The following is a 23,141-nucleotide window of genomic DNA, read 5'->3' as shown; positions in this document are numbered from 1 at the left end:
GGATCGTGGCGTCTGTGGTAACTTGGGGGGGGAGGATCGAGTCGGGAGGGCAGGGATCGAGTGGGGCGCGCAGGGATCGAGCGGGGTGGGCAGGTGCTCCGCAGCAGGGATCCAGTGGGGATGGGCAGGGGCTCTGGGATTGGGATTGACGGGGGAGGGTTGGGATCGAGTGGGGTGGGTGGGGATCAAGAGGGGGTGGGCAGGGGATCCATAGCAGGGATCGACTGGGATGGGCAGGGATCGGGGGGGCATTCAGGGGCTTTGCAGCAGAGGTCGGTCGGGGTGAGCAGGGGCTGTGTGTCTGGGCGCTGCGGGGGGGACAGGCCTCTGCTCCGGGACCAAGCAGGGTGGCAGGATCGTGTGAGGGGATCGAGTGGGGCTCCATCCTGCATCAACAGGATGGAGCGGGGTTGTGCGGTGTGAGGAAGGGGCACGGGGCCTGGCGGGGCTGAGGGCGTCTTCTGTCACAGGGGGGCTGCCAGCGGGACCTGTTCTGTCCCTCTGGTGGGCTCCCACCAGGCTGACTGGGGACCCTGTGCTTCTGCCCCAGGTGTGCCAAGAGCTGTCAGAGCCTTGAGGAGAACTGGTCACAGCCCCTGGTGTCAGGTAAAGGTCTGATCTGCACGCCCTTACGTGACTTTGCCGCAGTGTGCATGCAGCACAAGAGAGCTTTGGCTGAGAACTGTCCGTGTTCCTCATGTGCAACCCAGCCCGGAGATGGGCAGCTGCAGGCAGCGCGGTGCCTTACCCCAGTCAGAGCATGGGCTGACAGACACCCTCTGTGCAGAATCCTGACTGCGTTAATGGGTGGGGTGAGAGGTGTTTCTGGAGGATCGAAAGGTTAGCTAAAAAAAACAAATCCTTCTAGCAATCCTTCTTTTCTGGCCCTGAATATCAATTCCTAAGATCTGCTGAACATCTTTTTGTATAGTAACATGTTACTGAATCCAAATTCACTCTCATATTTTGTGACGTGATGACATAATACATAAATTATGGTAAATAATGTTTGGCATGTGCTTTATAGGTATATTTTTAATGCATGCCATAAATGAGATAAGCTTAAGGAATACCTGTCTCTCTCTAGCCCGCTTCAGGACATCTTCTTGCATTGCCTTGACATCCATTCAGGTGGCCACAGCAAAACAAGTAGCTTGCTCTTCCTGCAGAGAAAATGACACCATATCTTTAATGATTAGAGTCAAGATACCTCACTGGTCTCTCTCAGCACGTATCACTGATGTATGATGCTAAAGTTGTTTCCCTTGAATACTCAGAAGTCAGACTTGAGCAAGGAAAGCTGAAGTGAAATAAAGGCAACAGAGCTCATCTTAAGCTTTGTTCACAGTTCTGTAATAGGAGAAAATGTCAAAAGTGTGATGATCATTAGGATCTTATTATTTTTCAATGTGAAAAGCACATAAATATTAATGAGTGAGCAGTTTAAAGTATCCAGTGTTCTCTCTCCTAAAATAAACAAATGAAGATGAGGAATTACATTAAAAGACCATATTTCTTAATGCATTCTTCTGTCAAGAAAAATATTGTCTGCCTTTTTGTTTTTCTGTTTTAAAGATCACTGGTGAGAAAAATGACAGCGGGCTCTGTCTCAGTTCCTCAGGTCATACCACTTCGAATCCCTCTTCCAGGGAAGGCTAAACATGAAATAGATACAAATACTCTCGTAGAAATAAAATCAGGTATGAATAATAGCTTTAACTCTATATAAAACATTTTCTTATGTGACCATTTGAAACTTTATCATATATTTATGAATATCCACTTCCTTGAGTAACTTATAAAATTAACTGTGTTTCGATACACCAAATATACTTGCACTTGATTTGATTAATTCAAACAATGTTATTGACATGGGGGTTACTCCTCTATGTTAGCAGTCTTAATTGCTTTCAAGATCAAGCTCTTTAAGCTGTTGCTTTTTGCTGTGACTGCAAAAACAGCACTTGAAAGTATCCTGTGCTAGGCTCACCCTAGAGGACTTCCTTACAATTCCACATTTCATCGTAGGAAAAAATATATTTTTTTTGGTTTTAGAACGGATGAGTTTTTGCAATGTTTCCCAATGTTTCCCATTGTACAGCTACTTTAAGAAGAGAAATATTGCTTACAATTGAAATTGTATTCATTTAGTAACCAATTTTTCATGGGAGAAACAATTTTGGTCATGAACTTTCAGTCATTTATGCAACTGCTTTATTCTGTTTATGTGAGAAAAATCAAGCACAGCAGAGAGAATTTCCAGAGCTGTAGCATTTGTTTTTTTTACAGCTCTCACACAGTTTGGCTGATTACTTTCTCTATGTCTTTCAGATACACCTGAGGTCTCCATTTATTACACATTAGATGGAAGTAAACCAGAACGCAATAAGAAACCTGGCTATGGAGAGCACAACACTTTTAAATATAAAAGTCCGATCATATTACCAGTTGGGAAAATCATGGTCAAGGCACTTGCAGTTACAAAGTAAGTATCCTGGTTTCTTTTAGTTTTATTTTGTCAGGGGACTGATATGCCAGCAGTGGCTTAAAGCCATGATGTTTAAAGTACCCTGTATTTGGAAAATGAGAGACAGCTCTTTCCCCAACCAGTTTGCAATCTAAGTGATCTTTATGGGTGCATTGTCTTCACTTTCTCATAAAACTTTTTATTTATTAAGTGTTTATGGGGATGGATTATCTCTAGGATGTTTATATTCTGTGACATGGATGTAGGCCAATGATCTGTAGAGGCTGTGGGTGAGAGACTAATAAAACACACTGTACTCAGAGTTCATCTCTCAACGTGATCAAAAATGCCAGAGGGACTAGTGTGGTATTTTCTGGCGTCAGCAGTCATCCAGTGATTCAACAGATTTATAAAAGCTGGTCTTCCCAGGAGTTTGCATAGTTGCTCTGGAAGGAGCACAGAATGGCAGACCCCACAGCTCAAGAAAAATGTTGCCATGCACAAGAGTGAAGTAAAAATGCAACATTCCAGAGAAATGGATTTTGCTACACAGACGTTGACTTTCTCCTAACTTCATGCTTGGAGACAGGGAATACGTGCATTCTCTGTTGTATTTTCATCCTGTTTTTCAAAGGGAGCAGAAACACCCAGTCCAGCTGGGGATCTGGGCTTGCTGTTCTCCTCTATTAGCACCTGCAGGCAGCCTTTGCTTGTATCTGCACTGGAATATTACAACGTTATATTCCTTGCACAGGGACATGCAAAATCTGTATATATTTTCTTGTATCACTATCTGTATTAGCGCTTGTTTCCAGTATGTTTTCATTAAGACTTTTTCAGGTAGGTTAAAAAGATGCTCTAGAATGACAATAAATCCAAAATGAATGGTTTGGACGTTTAACGCCTTTTAACATTACTGCTGTAATTTAATAAATGCTTGAGAAATACAGTTGTTACATCAAATGAATAGTGTGCTACCTGGTGCTTGGCTGGGAATGTGAATATGGTATTATGAATGTAAGACAAGTCTGGAGGTCCTCTATTTTCTGCAATTCTGGCAAACAGTAATTACCTCAGAAAGCAGACACAGCAGTATCAGGAGTTTTACAGGTAAAAGATGTTAAGGGATTAAAATATTCGTACATTTTATTGATAACTTGGTTTGCTCACTTTTAACTTAAAAGAAAATGAACCATGTTCACCAATGATTTACTTTTTGCTGCACGTAGCTTCATGACATGTATATAGCTTTGTGAACATTGATTTTCAGGGACTGCAGGGAGAGCACTGTTGTAACAAAGGTGTTTCTAGTAGAGTACAAGCAACCGAACATCTTCTCTATTGAAGACAATGACAAGAATTTCCTAAAAGATGTCACCACACAGGCAAGTTTTAACAATTGTAACCCCCTCTCTGAATATAAAGAGTTATATGTATGAGATTATTTAAAGATTAAATCTTGATTACCTATACTTTTTATATACTTAATTTTCCCTGTTTGTCCATCTTTGCTGCCTCAGTCCTTTTTGTAATACTAAAAGTTCAAGGCAACATATATTTTTTTCTTTTTTTCACTGGTCTTTCCTGACCAATTCAGGCCAAATATTTTTATAATGCATTTATAATTTAAGCTTTTCAAAGTCTTGCACTGAAAATAAGAACCTTAACGTTTAAAAAGGTACCTATACCTTTAAAATCCTAACAAACACCTATAGAAAGAAAGGATTAGAGCAAATATATATGTATATATTGTTTGGAATTCAATTGGAATTACTTTTTAGGAGAGAGAAGATGGATTGTTTACTACGAAGTCAAAGAAAAATGGAATGAATGTGGAAATCAAGCCTGCCTGGAGTGAAGCACCCCAAGATTTTCAAGGTGTGGTATTACTTCATAAAGCTGAAATATACTTCTCTCTTAGCTGAAAGTAGACAGGGTAGGTTTTCATCTTATATCATTATCAAAATACAAGTAATTTCAAAACCGTCTCAGAAGACTGAACATCTTTTGGGAATTCCAATTTCCAGTTCTCAGCACTGCAAATAGAGAACAAAAATTGCCTTTACACATATCAAATTGCCTCTTAAATAATTTTTAAAAAAAGATTGTTCAGTTTGAGCAACATAACAAGGCCCCCATTTGTGCCAGAAAATGCTGTTAAATTGATTGAATTGCAAATCCTTTACAGAGTTTTTTACTGATATTTGAGTGTTGCCTGCAGTAAGATTCCGAAATAAATACACAAAGCAGAAATGAAAGCTTGACCCAGATTTCCTGTATAGATAAAGGCTTTTATCCTATGGTCACGGGAATGGGACTGTTTAAGAGTAGGGAATCACATTAATTTACTCTTCACACATTAATTTACTCTTATAAGATGGATTTTTTGAGAGTGCAGGAAGGAAGAATAACCTAAACTGAGAAAAATATAAAAGTAAACTCTTTTAGAGAGGAATGAGGTTTCTTCTAGTTTAACTTCCTGCAATTCCATGGAGTTTGTTTTAACCCAAAATATGGATATGAAAATAATTTTTGAATGGCTAGAAATATGCTTGCCTATTGGGATATAAAACTTGAGAGTATATAACGTTCATGTTAACATATATCTTAACTGCATGAAGTGGATGACAGTGGAATAACAGGTTTGTAATTTTAGACTTGGAAACAGAAAAAAAGACGTATCACAAGTCCCTGCAAGGACCACAGCTCCTGACCTGCCATTTAGAAACAACAGGATACAGAGAGGAATCCGTCTCAGCACTACCAACAGAGTCATTACAGGCAAGCAGAGGGGTTTGAAGAAGAACATAAAAGTCTGTCAAAAGAACTGAGCTCTAAAAAATGTAAAGATTTGAAATTTTGTGATCGTTTTCATATAATCTCTCATAAGCTAATACTTTTGGCTGTACTATATGGTACTAGTTTAAATTTATAGGTAATGACACACTGGAATAGGGATGCCCAAAGCAGTACACAGTTATCAATAAAGACAAAACCAGGCAAGGCAAATTACCAGTGCCTGCATTCCTACTAATCCTCTTCTAATATGTTACTGAATCTGCAATTAGCAATATCTAAAACTTAAGATACAGTAATGCTCTCTTGGAAGTAAATAATTTATTTTTTTTAAGAAGATGATGTGGGTCCTTAATACAGCTAAGGGGGGAATCAAGATGTAGTAAATACTCTTGAATGCACTGCATTTCAGTGCACTTTATCTCAAATAACATGCCTTTAGCTGAATCTGTTAGATGCATTTATGTGTATCTTATATGCATTTTGCAAACACTAGCTGATTAATGCTAAAGAATTACCTTTTTTTCAGTTTGCTAGTTCTTCTGTGGTGACTAGCCGAAAAAGCTTAGCAAGCACACAGGTGGCAAGGATCCAGAGGGAGACAAATTTCCTCAGGTAAATGACTTCTGCTTTTAACATCTTTGCCCTTGGAAAGTAACAGAGCAATTGCTACTAGCAACCAAGCTGATAATACTGTGAGGCTCTATTAAAAATTAGGAAAGACAAAGCAGATACTGGCTTATAGCAGCAGAATGTGATCTAGTTTAGTGCTTTGAAAATTCTCTCTCTTATATATAATTTTATTTACATATCAGTGTTTAATGTTATCAACTTTCTTACCATCCTTTTAAAAATTCCTAACACTTGTAAGATCAGAGGAAAAGCTGTCTTTTCAAATTAGAAAAAATACCAAAACAAGCTCAGCTAGTTTGCTCTTATCCTCAGATGTGCACACTGTTCTGCACCTCGCCTGTCTGATCCCTTGGCTCACTTCTGCCAGGAATGTGGATCTCCTATCCCACCTGTGCCAGTACGTCACTTCCCGCCCCCTGAAGGAGCACAGGTCAGCAAAAAATCATAACAGAACAAACCCTCTTTATAGGACCAACCTTCCTCAGCAAATTACATATTCATTATTTAGTCACAGCTTCATTTAGTTCTGATTGTTTCGTTTTGTTTTGTAACTTCAGCAGTGGGCCCAAAGTAATTCTTAAATGATGGGCAAAATTAACCATGGATTGCTTCAAGTGCCATGTATTTTAATAAGGTTAACATTAAAAAGGTAAATTGTGTTTTATTCACTTCTGTTGGGAAACATCACCAAATTCAGCTTCCTCTTCATCCTGCAACAACAACCACTACGTCTTCAGGATCTGCATGTGCATCTTGTTCCAGTGCTGACTAGTGAAGTTAGTTAGTAACTTGTGCTTGTGTCATAGCTGTAGAAGATCCAACTAGTTTGCCTGAAGATTTTAACAGTGGTATGTGTGCATATGCAAGAGCATATGCATATGCAAGAGTTTTTACAGTGATGCCTATAACTGTCTTCCATAATCTCTTCTCATGAAATAGTAACCCTATCTAACAAGTCAAATGTGATTTTTTTTTTTCTGTATTCTCAAAAAGATGTCTTGTCTGGGACAATGCTGTAGTCTCAAGTGATGACTGAAAATATCCAGCACCTCTTTAGATGAGGTTCATAGCTAGAAGGATCTGAACTACCTACACACATATTATGGCAGCATTTAAATCTACTGAAAAGTAATTTAACACCTTTCTGGCACACATAATAGTCATCACTAAAACATTCTCATTCTGGTTGTATTTGTGATTTCTCAATAGCCTTTGACCTTTATATCAACATTATTTTGCTGTCAATTGCTGTGTTTACGGTGACTGCTGCTGATGTGGACTCTAATAAGCAAAATACTGAAAACCTCACGATAACCATAATGATCTCATGATAACCATAATGATCTCATCATGGTCTTTAATAAGGTATAGCGTGTCTTTTCTTTCAGATGGCACCATGTCTTGAATGCAGACATCTTGTGCCAATGAATACACCCACCTGCATTGTATGTGAGTCACCAATAGCTCCACAGCTGCAGCCCCAAACCAACATCTGCTTGAAGGTAATTGACTAAGTGACCTGACACTAATATATAAAAAGGTCTGGAATTATTGATAATGGATCTCCCAGGTGACCTGTACCATAGCTTAAACAAAACTGGCACCAAGATATGTAAATTTGTGATGACTAGGCTATATAGCTTAACTAAAACCCAACTCCACAGCACAGACTTGAAGGATCTCTTCTATTTGCAGAGCTGAGTAACCACAGCACTTTCTGTGATCAAGTCCTCTTCTTATTATTGTTGCTAACAGTTTTGAAATACCTTGTGAAATGTATTCTTTTTCTATTTAAAAGGGCAAAGTAATTTGTCAGGCATGCGGCACAGGAAATCCTCTTCATCATAAATATTGTGTGACCTGTGAAAGCAAACTGCCTGAAGCACAGATGGTAAGGCTTCTTGCATCAATTGCAGTTGGGTTATTCAAGTCAAAGCATAAAATTATTTTCTTTTGAAAACTGAATTAATATCCCTTTGTGCCTATATTACAAAAGCAGAGAATCCTTCCCACATGCCATATTCTAGACCAGTACTCTCACCGATGTGCCATCACAAACATTAAGCTAAACATTATAAATATATGCTATACCTCCAAATTTCTCCTCTGGAAGTCAGGATTGTAAATACCATTGTCAAAGCTAAGAATGCACTTAAAAAACAGGTCGTCTTGACTCCTTGGGAGTCTTGCTGGTATCCAAATCGTTAATTGCAATATAAAACTTGAGTAGATACATCCAGATGATCATTCTCATTCATATCAATTACTTTATGAAAACAAAATAATCTTTTACCTTATTTTTGTTAACTCAGTTTGCTGCTGCCCCTATGCACATACAGCTACTGTGCTTGTATTTGTCAGTGATTCTGCACTGAGGGGAGAAACACAATAAATGTTCCCCCTAAAATTGCTGTCCATTTCAACTCCCGGTTTAGCTTACTTATTGGGTTCCTTGCTGAAGAGAGAAGTCTTATATAAAAAGCTTAAGATTTCACTTAGGATACATTTCAGCCAGTGAAGTGTCATTGAATTTCAGCAGAAATCTGTATGTATTTACCTAAGATAGTCATGCATGTAACTGCTTCACTGAATGCAGATATTAACATGTAACCCCATAAAGTTAGACATATGACTTTAATGGTGAGCTCTGTAGAAGCTTAGAGAGAAATTTAACTGCTCACTGAATTACTATTAATAGCAATCACAAATGCTACTAGTTACACTGATTAATTAGTAATTAGTGATGGCAAATAATAAATCCTGAATAATTGATCATTAGTAATGAAACTAATTACTATTAATTACTATTAGTAACCATTAAGTACTATTAATGGTTATAAAGTAATTTAGATTAATAACATGTTTACACTTGTTAGATCCCTGTTAGACTTCTGAGGCAATACCTAACAAAACATTTTAAGACTTGTTTGTCCTAGCTAGGATCTATATTCAACCTCTGGAAGTTTCAGCTTCTATTTTCTTTTGTATACCCATATAAGTTAATTGTAGTGGGAAAACTAGGTAATATATAACTTGTATGAGGTAAAAGGGTACAAAAACATTTATGTGGCAAATATCAAACTGGGAAAAAAACTTGTTTTCTGAACACGCTCCTCCCACCACACCACAACAAAGACTTTAAAAGGTAATAAGAAAAATAGCAGTTGTGTTTTGGACTTGAAAATGTAAGTTTATCAGCAGAGCAACCTCCCTGTTTATTTGAAGTGTACTTACACATGGGGCCATATTAATAACGTACTCAATATAAAAGGACAGAACTGATAAGGAATTTTTTTTTTGCACTTATTCCTACTAAAACAAACAAACAAATTAATACCACATTTTACTGTGCTTTTGAAATGTTGCAAATTAGATGAAAATCAATCTGTTGCTTATTCTACATTGAAATAATTATTTTAGACTGCATATTATTTTATCAAAGTTGTTTGATTTCCTATTTTGCCTTATTTAGCTACTGAACTTTTCTTTATAAGAAGTGTTTTCTGCCTAATGTTTGTTTTGTTTTATTAGCACGTGCTTCGAGGAGATAGCCCCCCAGCTTATACCAGCCAGCAGGGAAAAACAGTTTCCTGCTCAAAATGCAATCGTGTTAACCAATGTGATGCTCGTTTCTGTGACTGTTGTGGAGCCAAGGTACATGCTGTCAGTGTTTGTGTTGACAAATCTGGTTTAACTCATCTATGAGCTGAAACAATTTCAATCTTCTCTTTGCAAAACTCTTGTCAGTTAGTACATAGCTTATTATTATCAAAATACTTGCTTAAAGCACATAGGATAATATAGAGAAACATTAAATGCTTATAAAAACATCCTGACCCTACTTCAGTCAATGACTTAGGGGTTTAGAGATGTAAATAAATTGCTGTGGGGCCAATGAGCATCACCTCATTGCATCAGGTGAGATGCAATAGCTGTGTACTCTGCCAAAGTAGCTAGTCCATCAAAGGCTAAAGCATAGGCTAACCTAATTCAAGTTTTCCCACAACTACCCTAGGCCATGATCACCTGTACAGGGAATTATCAGAGATGAGATGATGCATCTGATTCTTTTGGCTGAAGGCCTCATTAACTTGTCTTTCAGTAAAGACAAGTATTTTGTCAACTGATGCTCTGTAGAGTTTTGAACCAATGGGAACATTTTCTTTGGGCATGTATTTTGTTTGTACGGTGTTTCAAGTTAAGATCACACTAGTGGAGAATAACTTTTTTTTTAATGTGAGCAGAGTCTACATAAAATTTTAAGCACTCCCCTATATGCATGCATAACCATTGCTACCTGTACTGTTCCAGGAAAGGTCAAAAGGGTAAACTGGAAGGGTTTCAGTCAATATTTGGTATTAGAGCACCACACTAGTAATGACAGGGTTTTGACAAAGAACATAAATATTTTTGAATGTGTTAGAAAATAATATACCAAAATAGTAAATCTGTCTGAAAAAATGTTTGCCTTCTTAACATGGCGCTGAGATCACTAAAGATTCACTGTCTTGCATCTGGCAGTGTTAACAGTCTGGTACCCTAGTTAATATTACTATTCTAATAGCTTTGGGTAGTGTTATTTTGCTTCCTTTTAATTTGCGTCATTGCTTTTATCTCTTCTGAACTGTGCATCGTATGTTTCTGTAGTGACAAGTGTCTCATTAAACTTTCCAGCCTGACCCTCCTCCGTGCTACTTTACTTGTTTCAAGTGTGGTACAAACAACCGTCCGTATGCTCGGTTCTGTGCGTTCTGTGGTGTTTACATAGAGCCCCCATCAAGGGTGAGTTCTCACAGTGGAGTTCTCTTGGATGCTGGGGACTCGCTGCAGTTTTCTGAGGTAAGACACACAGTATTACAAAGCCAGGCTCGAACACAGCTAAAAGATAGGCCAGTCCACTACTAGTATAGATCAACACAACTTAACTTCTTTTTTGAGACGTGCTCTGTGAGAGTTCTGAGGGCAAAACCGAGCATATGTTTATTCTGAGAGCCATTTTCTGCAAAAATGTAGCCTTAGCCAAAGGCTTTAAAGGCCTTCTTCTAAATATCAAAGTGAGAAACTAGCAGCTTTCAAAAGTCTTCATTCTTTAAGCATTTTTATCTTACTACTCATGAATTACTGTGTCCTACTAATACAAGGTAATGCATTGAAAACTGTATTTTGAGAAGAGACCATAACACTTAGCAAGGACAGCTAAGTGGCCTGATTCTTCTGACAGTCATGAAGAGTTTTGCTTTCTTGAATATTTGTGATAAATCACATCATTGTTACTGACTGGTAATTATAATCAATAATTGCTAATGATTCTCCCTTCTAGCTTTGTCATTCTTAACTTTTATACCGTTTCAGTTTATTTTTGTTTGTAAGCCATTTAATAATATCTAATTAATTTACTTACACTTTTTCTTCCCCTCCACACCCTCGCACAGACTAAACCACTTCAAGCTCAAGTTGCCTGGCAGTCTCTTCCTATTTCCTTGTCCAAATCTAGAGTAGATCTAAAAGAAACAGAAGATAAAGGAACCCAAACCATTGGACTTTTTTACCCATCTAGCAAACTGTTGGAAAAGAAGGAACTTGAGCTGATTTTACACAAAGAAAAGCTGGAAAAAATGAGTGATCGTAAGCCTCTCCTGACAGCCATCAGTCCTGGAAAAGGTTAGGAAGAGTTTGATTTTATGTAATCATGAAGGAAAATTCTTACTCAAAACAAAGCTGTGAAATATGACTTTGTTTTTCTTTGTAAGATTGTAGTCTATGGAATGTGCCATCAGCAGGTCACTGACTTACTGCTTTACAGATCTGTCTTCCAACCAGTCACTTGGAAATGCAGTGCCTTAGAAATCACCGATTTCCAATAATAGCTTAAAAGAAAGACTGTCAACAACCATCAAAATTGTTGCTAATGAGTCCTGTACACTCTTACTAGTTTGCTAGTAGCTTGATATTTTTCAGATCTAGTAGCTTGATATTTTTCAGATCCTACGAGATCAAGGGTATGTGTGTCCTATATTTGAATTGGAAACCACTAAACAACCCCTATTCCATGCCAAAAGTTAAGTTCAGTTAGTACTGCGATAGAGCCTGCTGGGAGTATTATTAAACAAAACTCTGATGTGCTGGGGTTGTAGCACTTAAAAAATACGATGAGGCATGTCTATGCGAAAAATCTGTTTGGAATGCTGTTGTGAAATAAATAATATAAGTCTTGGAAGCAACACAAACTAAAACAGGGAAAGGGATTCTTAACGGCATTACAAGAAGTAAGGGTTGGTAGGAATCTTGAGAGCTCTTGCAGTCCCCTTTTTCCAGCCCCCTAAGGTGTCTGTCTCACTGCAGAGACTGTCCACGGGGGGACTACTGTATCACTACTGCACACTCCTTTGTTTTGCGGTCGCTGGTTTGGTCAGCAGGAGTTCTTTGTGGAATCACTTGACTGTTGTCAACCCCTCAGGCCGTTATCAGAGTTATTTATCTCTTGGGTGCTAATGAATGTTAGAATTTCCTGTTTTGACTCTGTATATAAATATGAACATGATGCACTTTTGTTTTTTAAATTATTACTAGGGAAATCTTTTTTCCTACTCCCTTGCTCTGAAATGTGGCATGTTCTCTTGGAGACATGACTGTAGGAAATAAAACATTTGACTCGACTCAACGTGTGAGGGAGCTTAATCTATTCAGAGATAATAAACGACTGGCCTATAACAGTACTGAGAAAAAAATAGTAACACTAAACATTCATGTGTCTCTGCCAGAAGTACAGCTCTTGACTTGGGAGAGAACTCCTTTTACTAGGAAAGGTTGGGAAGAAATTCTGAACTGCTTTTGTACTACGTCAGACTTGTTAATTTTTATCCAGTTAGAAACGTCAACTTTGTTGAAGGTGCACTGTGTCATGCATTCTCCTTCAGACACTGCCAAGGCCTGGGGAACATATTTCATTCTATAAATCAATAAATGTCTGTTACAGTCAAGTCTTTCCTGCTGCTCTATTTCCTTGATGCTAAGCTGTCTAAAGGGCTTGACACTACATATATCAACAAGACCGTATGCTATCACGCCAAGAAAACTTGTTTATATAGGCCAGATATGTCCGTTTTCTTGAATTCAAATAGTATCAGACATTTGATATTAAAGTTATTAAATGCAAGTGATTTAATAAGTGATTTGTTGTTGTTGTCCTCGACCATATCAGCCATTAACTTACCTTCTTTTCTTTTGGGAGGATTAAAAATAAACTGTTAGGACAGGGTGAAATAACAGCAGTACCAAAATACTAATCCTCTGATATGTACTATATTTCTTTTTTTTTTTTTTGGCTGTACTTTCATTCTGTTTTGAACAGGAGCCAAGTCATTTACCAGGTAAACTTTACAAAGAAACCTTCCCTTTTCCACTCTAACAATCTGTAAATCAGTATGACCGAGGTGTAAACAACAGCATGAATTCAAGTATTCTATCAATGCTGCCCAAAAGCCTTTTAGATGTAATAAAAAGTCAAAAATGCAAGAATATGTTCCTGGCCATCTGGATTTTTTTTTTTAAATGAAAGCTGAGGACCTAGGCTAGTTATCAACCAGTTTATTGCAAATAATACTGACATCCCTGGAGGGATCACTCACAAGATAGTACCCTAGCTTAGATTTTTAATTAGTATTTTCAACTTGTATTCAACTTGTTTTTACAATTTATGTTGCTCTGTGGGTCAACCATCCTTCTTTTTTATATTCCTTCAAGCTGCCTAACAAATAAGACTTGTGGTTTTAGTTTGTCATAATTTCTACCAGCTCTGTCTTGGAAAGAGTCCTCCGAGCACAAAAGTCCCTGTAAAATTGTGTTTTCTCTTGTAAATGTCAGAGAGCAGCCCTTCTGACTTGGCTTCGTTTCACTGTTATGAGCTTCACTTACTGTGAGGGGACAGATAAGGTCAGAGCAACTTCACTGTGTAAGTTAAACGAGGTTACCCTGCCTACACAATTTATTTACAACAAAATAAATCATACGCTGTACTTTCCGTAAGTGTGCTCAAAAATAAAATTATCCTGATAACAATCACTTCAGAATGAGACCAAGACCTTTTCTTTCTTTCTCTAATGAAAACAGAAAGTTGCTGTGAAAGTGCTTGGATGATAGATGCAAAAACTCTGAATGGCTTAAGCTGAGTTTTGAATCCAGGAGCGTTCAGCCACAAGTGTTTCATGCCCTGTACCAACAAAACAGCATGCTAACTCTTTCCCAGACATTCTGACAGGCAAAAGAGCAGGAATGCTGAAGCTTTCAACATGCTCTCCCATATATAATTGAAATGCATACAATTGGAAAATAACTTACACAGACTAGAATGCTATATAGGTTCGGTTACTACGTTTGCAGCTTTCAGATTTAGTTTGTTACCTGTCCAGGACCTTAAATCAACTAAAAATCAGTTCAATCATGTAGTTGTACTATTGAACTATTATTTTTTTTTAAACGTGGAAATGGTTTCTCCTTTACACATGGCCAGTTTTGATTCCAAAGGATAACTCTGAGACATGATTTTGTTGTGAATAGAGCTGCTCTAGAAATGAATTATAACCCATGTATGAGACAGTATTCCACCTTTCTTAGAGTGTAACTTACTTCTCATTTCCTGATCAGCTAAATTTTCTGAAAAAAAATCCTTTTTTTTTTGTCTGAGTGAAAATCTGCTATTTTTTAAATCATCAATCAGATGAGCAGAAGAAATGTTAACCACAATCTCAGGGATTTTTTCTCCTGCTTAACTCTCTCTGATCAGGTTACTGGAGAAAGCAGCTGGATCATGTCTGTGCTCACCTTAGAAGCTACGCCCAGAACAACCTTGAATTCAGAGCACTGATTGGAGAACCTCGAATGGGAAAGGTAGGAAGGGCCTTGTGAGTAATATCTTCCTGTGAAGCGTCATGAAAAGAATATTCTGGCTGCTAGATAAACACTGGAAAAATACATACCTCTGTTTCTTTAGATCTAAACCTGTTTGTATGTGGGGATTTTTGTTTGTTTTTGTTGTTCCATCTTTTGCTTAGTCTTTCACTGAAGATTTTTTTCTGCTTTCTTGTTAATATGGCAGTTTCTTTTCTTCTCTCACCTCACAGCTGTAAGAGAAGTGATAGAAGCCAGAAAGCTCTTGCAGGATTCTGTAAAAGCAGCTGAGCAGCAGGCAATCAAGAAAAAGAAGAGCCAACTGACATCTGTGTAGTTGGTCAGTTAAATAAACCCTGCTAGAAACTGGATTTAGATGATAGATGATATGCTTGCCCCCACTTAGAGCTAGATTACACCAGCAGATAGCAGCAATTCTCTTTGGTTATATAGCCTACTTCTGGTGTAAACTATACCAGTAGTGGAAGAACGTATTCTTTCCATACTGGAGATGTGGTCTTCAGTGCACCAACCTGCATTAAAATGATTAAAAGGGTGATAGCAACCAAAGGTGGAAGTTGGAGACCCTGCCTAAAGAGTCCTAGAAGACAGGGCTGGAATGACTGAGAGATCATTTGGTCCCTGTCCTGAGGGAGGATCAACTCTGCCTAAACTGTTCCTGACAGATGTTTGTCTTGAAGCTTTTAAAATTCACCAACAATGGAGATTTCACAATTGCCCCAGGCAGTCCATTTCTGTGCTCAATTATCCTTTGCAGTTCAGCTGCAGTACTGTATTGCTTTCTTTGGCAGCCCTGCTGGATTAAGGAGTTGCTTCCCCCCGTCGCTGCTTCCTAGGTGATGCCAGCACAACTGCTTGTGCCAATGGCCTGTCTACTGGAATCAATGAACCAGGCTAAAAATAGTTGGAAAAAATGAAAGAAAGAAAGAAAAAAAAAGGTGCATCAGCGCTAGTAAAAAAAAAAGCTGAAAGTAGGATGCAGGCAGAAGTAGGGTTGGCAATTCCTTAAACTAGCATAGATACTGGGAAGCTCTTTCCTGGTGACTGACCTGAATCTCCCCTGTTACAGTTTAAACTCACTACATCTTATCCTGACCTGAGAGATACGGCACATCAATCAAAAAAAGTTATTGTAGCACATAGAAACAACTATAGAAAAGCTAATGAATACTAAGGATGACAAATGTAATTGGTATTTGGCCAGATTAATTTTTTGGGAGGCTTAACAGCAGATATTTTGCGTCTGAATTACATCTGAGACCTATGTGATACACCAGTGTGTTCAGAAACTGTAATGCAAGTATAAACAAAAGGTATCTGCTTGGTATAGGTGGTGTAGGACATGAGGTATAGGTCCACTGCAACTTGTTTCTTTTGCTAGAGGATTCAGAAGGATATGCCTGAATTGCCTAGAACAGGCTACTCCTGCTGCTGTTCTGGCCTTTTGTCATTCTATTGTCCTGAAATCACTGCCCACAAAAGTAACAGAAGCGATTCAAAGTAGATGCCAACTATCTGGGTTCAATGCCTTCTTATCAGTTATCAGATTAGAAATCTAATCAGCCTTATCTCAAAATTCCCAACCTGCTGCAACATAACATTGTCTGCTTCATTTCAATTCTTTATAATCCCCTGTACATTTATTTACATATAACTTCAATAGCACTCTCGTCAGCACTATGCTTTTAATGATATAGAAAGTTGCCTCTGTTTTACTGTAGCTTGTACCGCCACAGGCTGGTACAACTAAAGCAGCATTTGGGTGGAATAAAAAAAAAAATAAAAATTTGGGTGGAAAAATGACCGCACTTTAATGAAACATAGCATTACCGCATCTTTTATGTTCATCCGGCAATTCTGTCATTCTGATATTCCCAGCTACTCAAAACACCACCTGTCCCTTCCTCAGTTAACGTATAGGTGCCGTTTCAGAAACGGTCAGAGGTCACCGGTCGTGTGTGATTTTGTGCATTGGCTCCATAATAAACATCATCAACCCATCAGTGTGACTTATTCCTAAAACTATTTCTGTCTCCTTTTTCTCAGAGACACTAACAGTTGCTCGGTTGCTCTTTCCCTACAGATTACTTCTGCTGCCATCTGTGAAAACCACGATCAAGTCACTATTACGTTAAGTTACACTGTTGCTGGTAACAAGGTCAGTTTGGGGGATGAGGCCGGTTGTTAGGCAGCTGGTCTAAAGCTGTTGCTAGAGCAGTCAGGGTAACACTGATACATTTTAAATTCAGGTCTAAACACGAAATTCTTTTGTTCACAAGGTGTTAACTCATCACTTCAGAGAAAGGAATCTTTTGTTTTCTTTTGGAGCTGGTTGAACAGGTATCTTTATCTGATTAAGCCAGACTTCATGGTTATGTTGCTATCATCTTACGTTTCATTAGTTTTCTAGTAATATTGACATTCTTCTTTCTATTGATGTTTAGTCATTCTAGCACCCCTTAGCTCCTGATCTTAGAACCTCCTTTTCTTCAGTCCACATATTGTGCTCTTAAGAAACAAGCTTAGTAATTTTTAATAGCTTGGAGATAATATTTACCAAATCTCCTGTTAACAGTATTCAAACACTTAAAATCCCTACCTCCAGAATCACCACGTTCCAAAAAACACCCACATATTCATTTCCAACTTTTCAAAGATGAAAATCTGCCATTTCAAAGATCCAAAATTCAGACTGTATTTCTTCTGTAGAATCTTAAAAAGCTTACCTTGCCAAATGGTGCCTGAAAAGGCATATCACATCATTTCACAAGTGAGAAATTAATCAGATTTCTCAGCTAGCAGAGGCACTGTCACTTGGATAAGAATCTTTTTTCAGTAAGTGAGGTTGTATCAGTTTCTAAAAAAAATCAAAACAAACTAACACGTAGTTTAGGAGAAAACAGTACATTATGTTGTGTCAAAACAGAGTTCAATTACAGATGAATCATGTTTTATGCTAATTTGAGACTGATTTAAAGCCTATATAATTTTTTATTGTTTTGTGCTACTGAGTTTATAACAGCATTGCATGATAATCTGATCAACTTCCTGCATTTTGATGCTTCTACAGGATATTCATACCAGTAAACCAGCAAAGTTCAATAATCATTACCTAAATAGCGTAACAGAAGATGGAAATAATCTGGATGGCAGTCAGACTAGTTTGGGTGAGATTCTTTATTTGTGCCTTTATGATATAACAAATATAGTAGTCAAGAATGGGGAACTAGTGCTTACAGACTGGGACAGGCACATTCTGCACCTTCCTAAGTTGATCTTCAAGTCTCAAACTTTGGTTGAGTTGCAATTTCAGCAATGTACAGACTGTCAAAAGCTTATGGGTATGATTCATTTCCAGAGGATAGCTGGAGAGGTCAATAAACTGCAGCCACCGCTCACTGCAGTGTTTTTATTCTAGCGATAAACTAGCGATAAATATGCTTTGCATATTCTTTTCCAGTAGAAGCCATAAATACCAATATCATCTCTACATTTGAGCTACTGCAGGGACTTCAGCATTGGTACCTTACGAAAAGACAAGAAATGCTGAAATACATTAATTCTAGTTTTCAGAGATGCTTAACATGCATTTCCCATTGATGTCAGTAGCTGCTCAGCCTCTAAGGCAACTCATATGGGATTTTGGTTTTCATTAAATAAATTATTTGTAAATTCAGCATTAGAAAGCAGAAATGCCTAGAGTACCAGTTGACATAGTTCACGTACACGTTAAGGCCACTTTCTGCTTCCAGTGTGAGACATTGCAAATGGCAGTAGGAGCTGGTTTTCCAGACTGCCGGTGACGTGGCTGTGATTCCAGGCTCCGGTAGCACCAACTCAAAGGGTCCCCACATGCTTCATAATTTATCAGCCCTCCTGAACAGCGGTAGATTGCGTGTCTTAAAAATAATGGACATGCATATTTATTCAAGGTCCTCTAGTCTTGTTCTTAGCAGCATTGAAAAAAATGTAAGTTTTTTGGCCAAAAAAAATCATGAGTCCAAGTCAAGCCTGTTGAATAGCTGCAGCTAGTTAAAAGACTCAAACCCCTAGAACTCTACATTTCATTGAATCTTCACTTCAAAATAGCAAGTTTTTAAGTCTGCTTGAGTGCAAACCTTTTGTTAAAACCAGTCTGATCTGCAACAAATATTTCATCACTTTCCCTTGTAGAATACTGATAAATATTGCCTTCATTTCAGCACAAAATAAAATATTTTTTTGGATAAATTATTTCCAGATTTTTTCCCCCGAGTTCTTGTTAGGATACTGACTTTGCTTTGAATTGTTTGCTTGTTTCCCTTTCTGGTAGGCAAAGAAGATCACGATCTTTCACATTCAAGAGGCAAAATAAAGAGAACAAAGTCAAGAATGCTTACAGAAAAAGAAGATAAGCTCCCTGTACATATCTTCTGCTGGTACAGAAAAAAAAATAGATATAGAGCAGCACTAATATGAAGGAGGGCATCCAAGGATAAAAATAGAAAGCTTTTAACACTAACAAGGGAAGGCGTGGGGGGGGAGGGGGGGGGAACAGACAGAAGTCCAACTTAATATAAAACCTGAAAAACTGATGGCTGACATTTATTACAAAACTGGAAATAGACGAGCTTTGTTCCTCCCAAAAGCTTAATTAGATTGCTCCGCTCATTTTTTGATCCATTCTGTTTTAATGACACAGCATCAGGTCTAAGCTGTTGCAGACTGATTTTGCTACAAGTTTTTCTAAGAAGCAACACCAGAAGGAGGCACTGCCATCTTCCCTTGACACCTGGCTCTGACTCCACAGGACATAACCTTGGCTGCGTCACAGCTGCCGTTCACGCAGTCTGACTGAACGAAGCCTATACAGCAAGCTTTTATTTAGGTCAGCTCTGTTTTTTCATCAAGCTGAGATGTCAGCACAACTAAGGGATACCTTAATGCAAGAAGCAAGCTTTATTTCCACTAGAGACCAAACATCCTGGAAGTACTGCCAAATAAACATATTGCCAGTAATGGCACAGAATATTTGAAAAGCGAAATGTGCAGTTATCTAGGTTTGGATCACTTCGCTAACTCAATGGGTGGAAGACATAGAGCTTTGTGATATGAGTCCAGAGATAAAAATGCTTTGCCAAGCTATTAGGTTTTTGAAAGAGGAAGGGAAGGAGGTGGAAGGATGGGAAGAAAAAAAAATTTAAGATTTGGTTAACTAACTTCTGCAAGGCAAGTATGTTCATTTTCTAAATAAAATACTTCCACTAGTTCTGGAAGCCTCAGACATAGGTGTATCAATGTAAAGGTAATAACTTGCAGATTCAGGACTTGAGATATTCGCCTCGGTTATCCAACATTTGCTCGGATTCTGAAACTCCCACAGAAGGGTCACGGGTAATACTGAAGCTCAGCTATATGGCATTGTTCCCTCAGCTGCATTCATGCTGTTGTGTGCATTTCCTTTACTCAGATGCAAAAAGAGCCCACTTACTTGTATTTTCCCTGCATGAAATCTTAGTGGCTCTTTTCTGTGTTTCCACAGCCAGAGTCCAGACAACTGCTGGACGAACTGGGTCCCCATGGGAAAGGAAGGATCACTTTGATAGAACAGTTGCTCAGCAAAGTAAGTCACTGTTTCACCTTACAACTCTTTGACCATTTACTGTAATTAACATCAGCTTGGCACAGTGACTTCAACTTCCTGCTTAGGGGGCAACACCCAAGCAGTACAGCAATCTTCAGGTTGAAAGAGCATTTTAAATGAGAAAAAAACTACTTTACAATCATATTATTGTCCCAGTTTCTGTCTTGCGGGTGTGTAGAGCATTCTCCTCAGGGTTTGGCAAGGCCACGTAGAAAGAAAAATATATGAATGCTGTAGTTTAGGGTAAAGTCCTTTGTATAGCAAAACAAGGCACAACCTCTATGTTTTGGCTGTGCAGTAAGAGCACCTTGACCGCAGTAATCTAGTTTGACTGCCCTTGCTACGCGCACATGTTCTGGTTTTGAGCTAGCAGACAACGATTTTCAGAAGAAACATGAGGAATCAATACCACAATCTGAATACTTTTCTCTTGAAAACAAAGACCATTTGCCAATGTAAATTGGCGTTAATGTTAAAGCCAGGTGGAAGCTGAAGAATCTTTATGGCTTGTAACAGCTTACCTTCCCTCTCCCGCGCATCCCAGGGCACTGACCCAAACTGCACCGGCGATGACGACCGACCTGCTCTGACAGTGGCTGTCCGTAACAGGCATGCAGAAGCGATCTCTCTTCTTGTGCAGAAAGGCGCTAACGTTGACCAGCAGTCAGGACTGTAAGTGAGCAGTGATTCTCTGCCTCGGGTCTTTTGAAGTTTTACCAAAAATGTACTTGTGTTTTTTCAGTTAGAAAAGTTGTTCTATTCAATTCCTTTTCCCATTAACTCAATGCACACACCAAAGCCTACGAAAGAGATCACTGTGACTACTTCTCTATCTTCCTATTAATTTTCCTTAATTTGCTATACCATTTCTTTACGTACCAGGACGGTTTCCTTAGGTAGTAAGTACACTGCTGATTCCTCCCGTGCAGGTACAACAACACCGCTCTCCACGAGGCAGTTCTGCTTGGATTAGAGGGAAAGGAGTGCGTCCGAGTCCTGCTACGGTAAGTGTCCTGCAGCTGGGCACCCACCCACAGCCCACCTGCACGGATCTAGCCGGCACTGCTGAAGGACCAGAGCCTGCCCAAGCCTCAGCGCCCTTATCGCACAGCTCTGTCCTTGCGGGAACAGGCATCCAGAAAGTCTGAAGCGACTCGACATCAACGTTTACCTAGAAGCAACTTTACTAATTCCAGTAACTTGGAATGAATCTAAGTAGCTTAAAATCTGTTCTTTATTTACAGCTGCAATGCAAGCATAAAAAAGAAGAATACAAAAGGACAATCAGCATATGATTTGGCTGTTACAGATGGAAATAATGAAGTGATTTCATTGTTTGCAAGTAAGCTTGGAGAGGGAATGCTGGACAAACTTACGAAACCCAGGAACATTGGTCTCATCAGTGTTTGATCATGACTGCCTCTTCTCCAAAATGGAGCTTGATGTTCTTTGAGTTTGGGAGAGCTTTAACTCACATGTCCAGTTCTGTGTACAGACTTCGCTGAACCATGCGATCAACTCTGACCCTGTAGCAGCTGCTTACTTTGTACAACATTCTCCCACTCTTTCCCAGCGGTTCAGAGCACAATTCTTCACTACCTGTACTCTGTTCAGTGAGGTTTCTTTTCCTTGCCAAGCTTGCACAAGGAGAAGGATCAACGTTATCTTCCAAGGCATTAAAGCATTTTAAGGCGACATGGTGAATACTAACTGACAGTTTGACACTTGAGCAAAAGAACTACAAACTGTACTTTGATAGGGTTATTTTCCATTTTGAAGTTAAAACTGCCTTCAATGTAGCTCATTGCATTAAAGGTCAGATTTTTTTCCTCCAGAGAATTAAGTAAAATTACTTTGCTGTTTTGCCTTCCACTTTTAATTATAAACGCATCGCCATGAGGCAGCAGACAGCTAAAAACAGAAGTTTATAAGTATACTAAGCACACTAAGATTTGGTATTACTAAACGTTATTAGCCAACACAATCCTAAATCCCTGAAGGAGTTTCTTTTTTAAAGTCCTTCCCCTTTTTATTTTAAAAGTTATCCATTAGCATTGGTATATTCAGTAAAAGAAATGGAAAAATGGAAGTGTCTGCCAGCTCTTGCAAGAAACACAAGTTTTTGCAGCAAGGCTACCAGTACCCTCTAAACTAGAAACAACTAGGTTTACAAAAGAAAATAAGAATAAGTAAAAACAGGAGTTTTTAAACGCTCCTAAATTAAACCAACTGGAAGAATAGGGGAATCCCTGCAGAAGAATATTATCTATGCAGTGCATCAAATCCCAGGTACTTCCCGGACAGACTCAAGTGAGAGAAGGAGAATCCAGAGTTGTTAAGCTTCTCACAGATGTGGCCGTTATGAAAGTGGTCCCAGGAAACAGTCGTTCAGCGAACGTGGCAGTGTCACAGTACATACACAAGACAGACAGCAGAGGCTGGTGCAACCTAGGAGGCCAGGTTCTCTATTTCACGACGCACAGACTTGGCTTTGTCTTCAACCTCGGTCGCCTTCTGAGAAATTTTTTTTTTCTGCAAATAAAAATAAAAGTCACTGCCTACCACTGATTTGAGCATCAGTTAGGTTTCAGGGAGGTAGCGGGCTGTGTCTCTGGTAAGGCAAAGGCTGAGAACCAGCAGAGGACAAGCCATCTGAGCCAAAGGGAGCCTGGAAACACCAAGCTAGTTTGGCAGCAGTGCAATAGGGAAGCAAGA

The 23,141-nt window shown here is 38.8% G+C and overlaps 2 protein-coding genes across 5 annotated transcripts in view; one reads left to right on the top strand and one right to left on the bottom strand.

The window, feature by feature from the left end:
* The first annotated feature begins 209 nt into the window (after positions 1 to 209).
* DZANK1 (double zinc ribbon and ankyrin repeat domains 1) lies at positions 210 to 22,151 on the top strand. Of its 3 annotated transcripts, none has more exons than XM_080584680.1 (21): positions 210 to 606; positions 1,576 to 1,700; positions 2,332 to 2,485; positions 3,738 to 3,852; positions 4,249 to 4,345; positions 5,124 to 5,248; positions 5,793 to 5,878; positions 6,209 to 6,326; positions 7,285 to 7,398; positions 7,695 to 7,787; positions 9,428 to 9,550; positions 10,571 to 10,735; positions 11,329 to 11,557; positions 14,679 to 14,782; positions 16,887 to 16,961; positions 17,874 to 17,970; positions 19,116 to 19,204; positions 20,325 to 20,405; positions 20,971 to 21,098; positions 21,356 to 21,430; positions 21,671 to 22,151. In XM_080584680.1, the coding sequence occupies exons 2-21, from the start codon at positions 1,592 to 1,594 to the stop codon at positions 21,834 to 21,836; spliced, it is 2,343 nt and encodes a 780-aa protein (XP_080440806.1). In that variant the 5' UTR covers positions 210 to 606; positions 1,576 to 1,591; the 3' UTR covers positions 21,837 to 22,151. The 3 variants fall into 3 exon arrangements, with proteins under 3 accessions (XP_080440806.1, XP_080440807.1, XP_080440805.1); XM_080584679.1 differs by lacking the exon at positions 210 to 606 and adding an exon at positions 789 to 840 and having other exon boundaries at positions 1,614 to 1,700; XM_080584681.1 differs by lacking the exons at positions 210 to 606; positions 21,356 to 21,430; positions 21,671 to 22,151 and adding an exon at positions 633 to 840 and having other exon boundaries at positions 1,614 to 1,700; positions 19,116 to 19,221; positions 20,971 to 21,097.
* The window catches only part of LOC308191835 (baculoviral IAP repeat-containing protein 5-like), a 166,768-nt gene continuing 165,269 nt past the window's right edge, over positions 21,643 to 23,141 (bottom strand). For both annotated transcript variants that reach the window (XM_080584698.1, XM_080584697.1), the window contains one exon: positions 21,643 to 22,958. In XM_080584698.1, the coding sequence (XP_080440824.1) occupies positions 22,875 to 22,958 (84 nt within the window). In that variant the 3' untranslated portion in view covers positions 21,643 to 22,874. The remainder of the gene's footprint in view (positions 22,959 to 23,141) is intronic.

The sequence above is a fragment of the Anser brachyrhynchus genome, assembly GCF_964034855.1.
Source record: "Anser brachyrhynchus genome assembly, chromosome: 3".
Lineage (NCBI taxonomy): Eukaryota > Metazoa > Chordata > Aves > Anseriformes > Anatidae > Anser > Anser brachyrhynchus.
The sequence above is the reverse complement of the archived record's forward strand: the minus strand, read 5'-3'. Positions and strand labels throughout refer to the sequence as shown.

Excerpts from the sequence above, each read along its gene's own strand:
- DZANK1 (XM_080584679.1), top strand. The coding sequence starts at position 804 with ATGGGTGGGGTGAGAGGTGTTTCTGGAGGATCGAAAG. Across the intron at positions 6,327-7,284 it reads CGCCCCCTGAAGGAGCACAG|ATGGCACCATGTCTTGAATG; the intron begins GTCAGCAAAAAA and ends CTTTTCTTTCAG. Across the intron at positions 9,551-10,570 it reads GTGACTGTTGTGGAGCCAAG|CCTGACCCTCCTCCGTGCTA; the intron begins GTACATGCTGTC and ends TAAACTTTCCAG.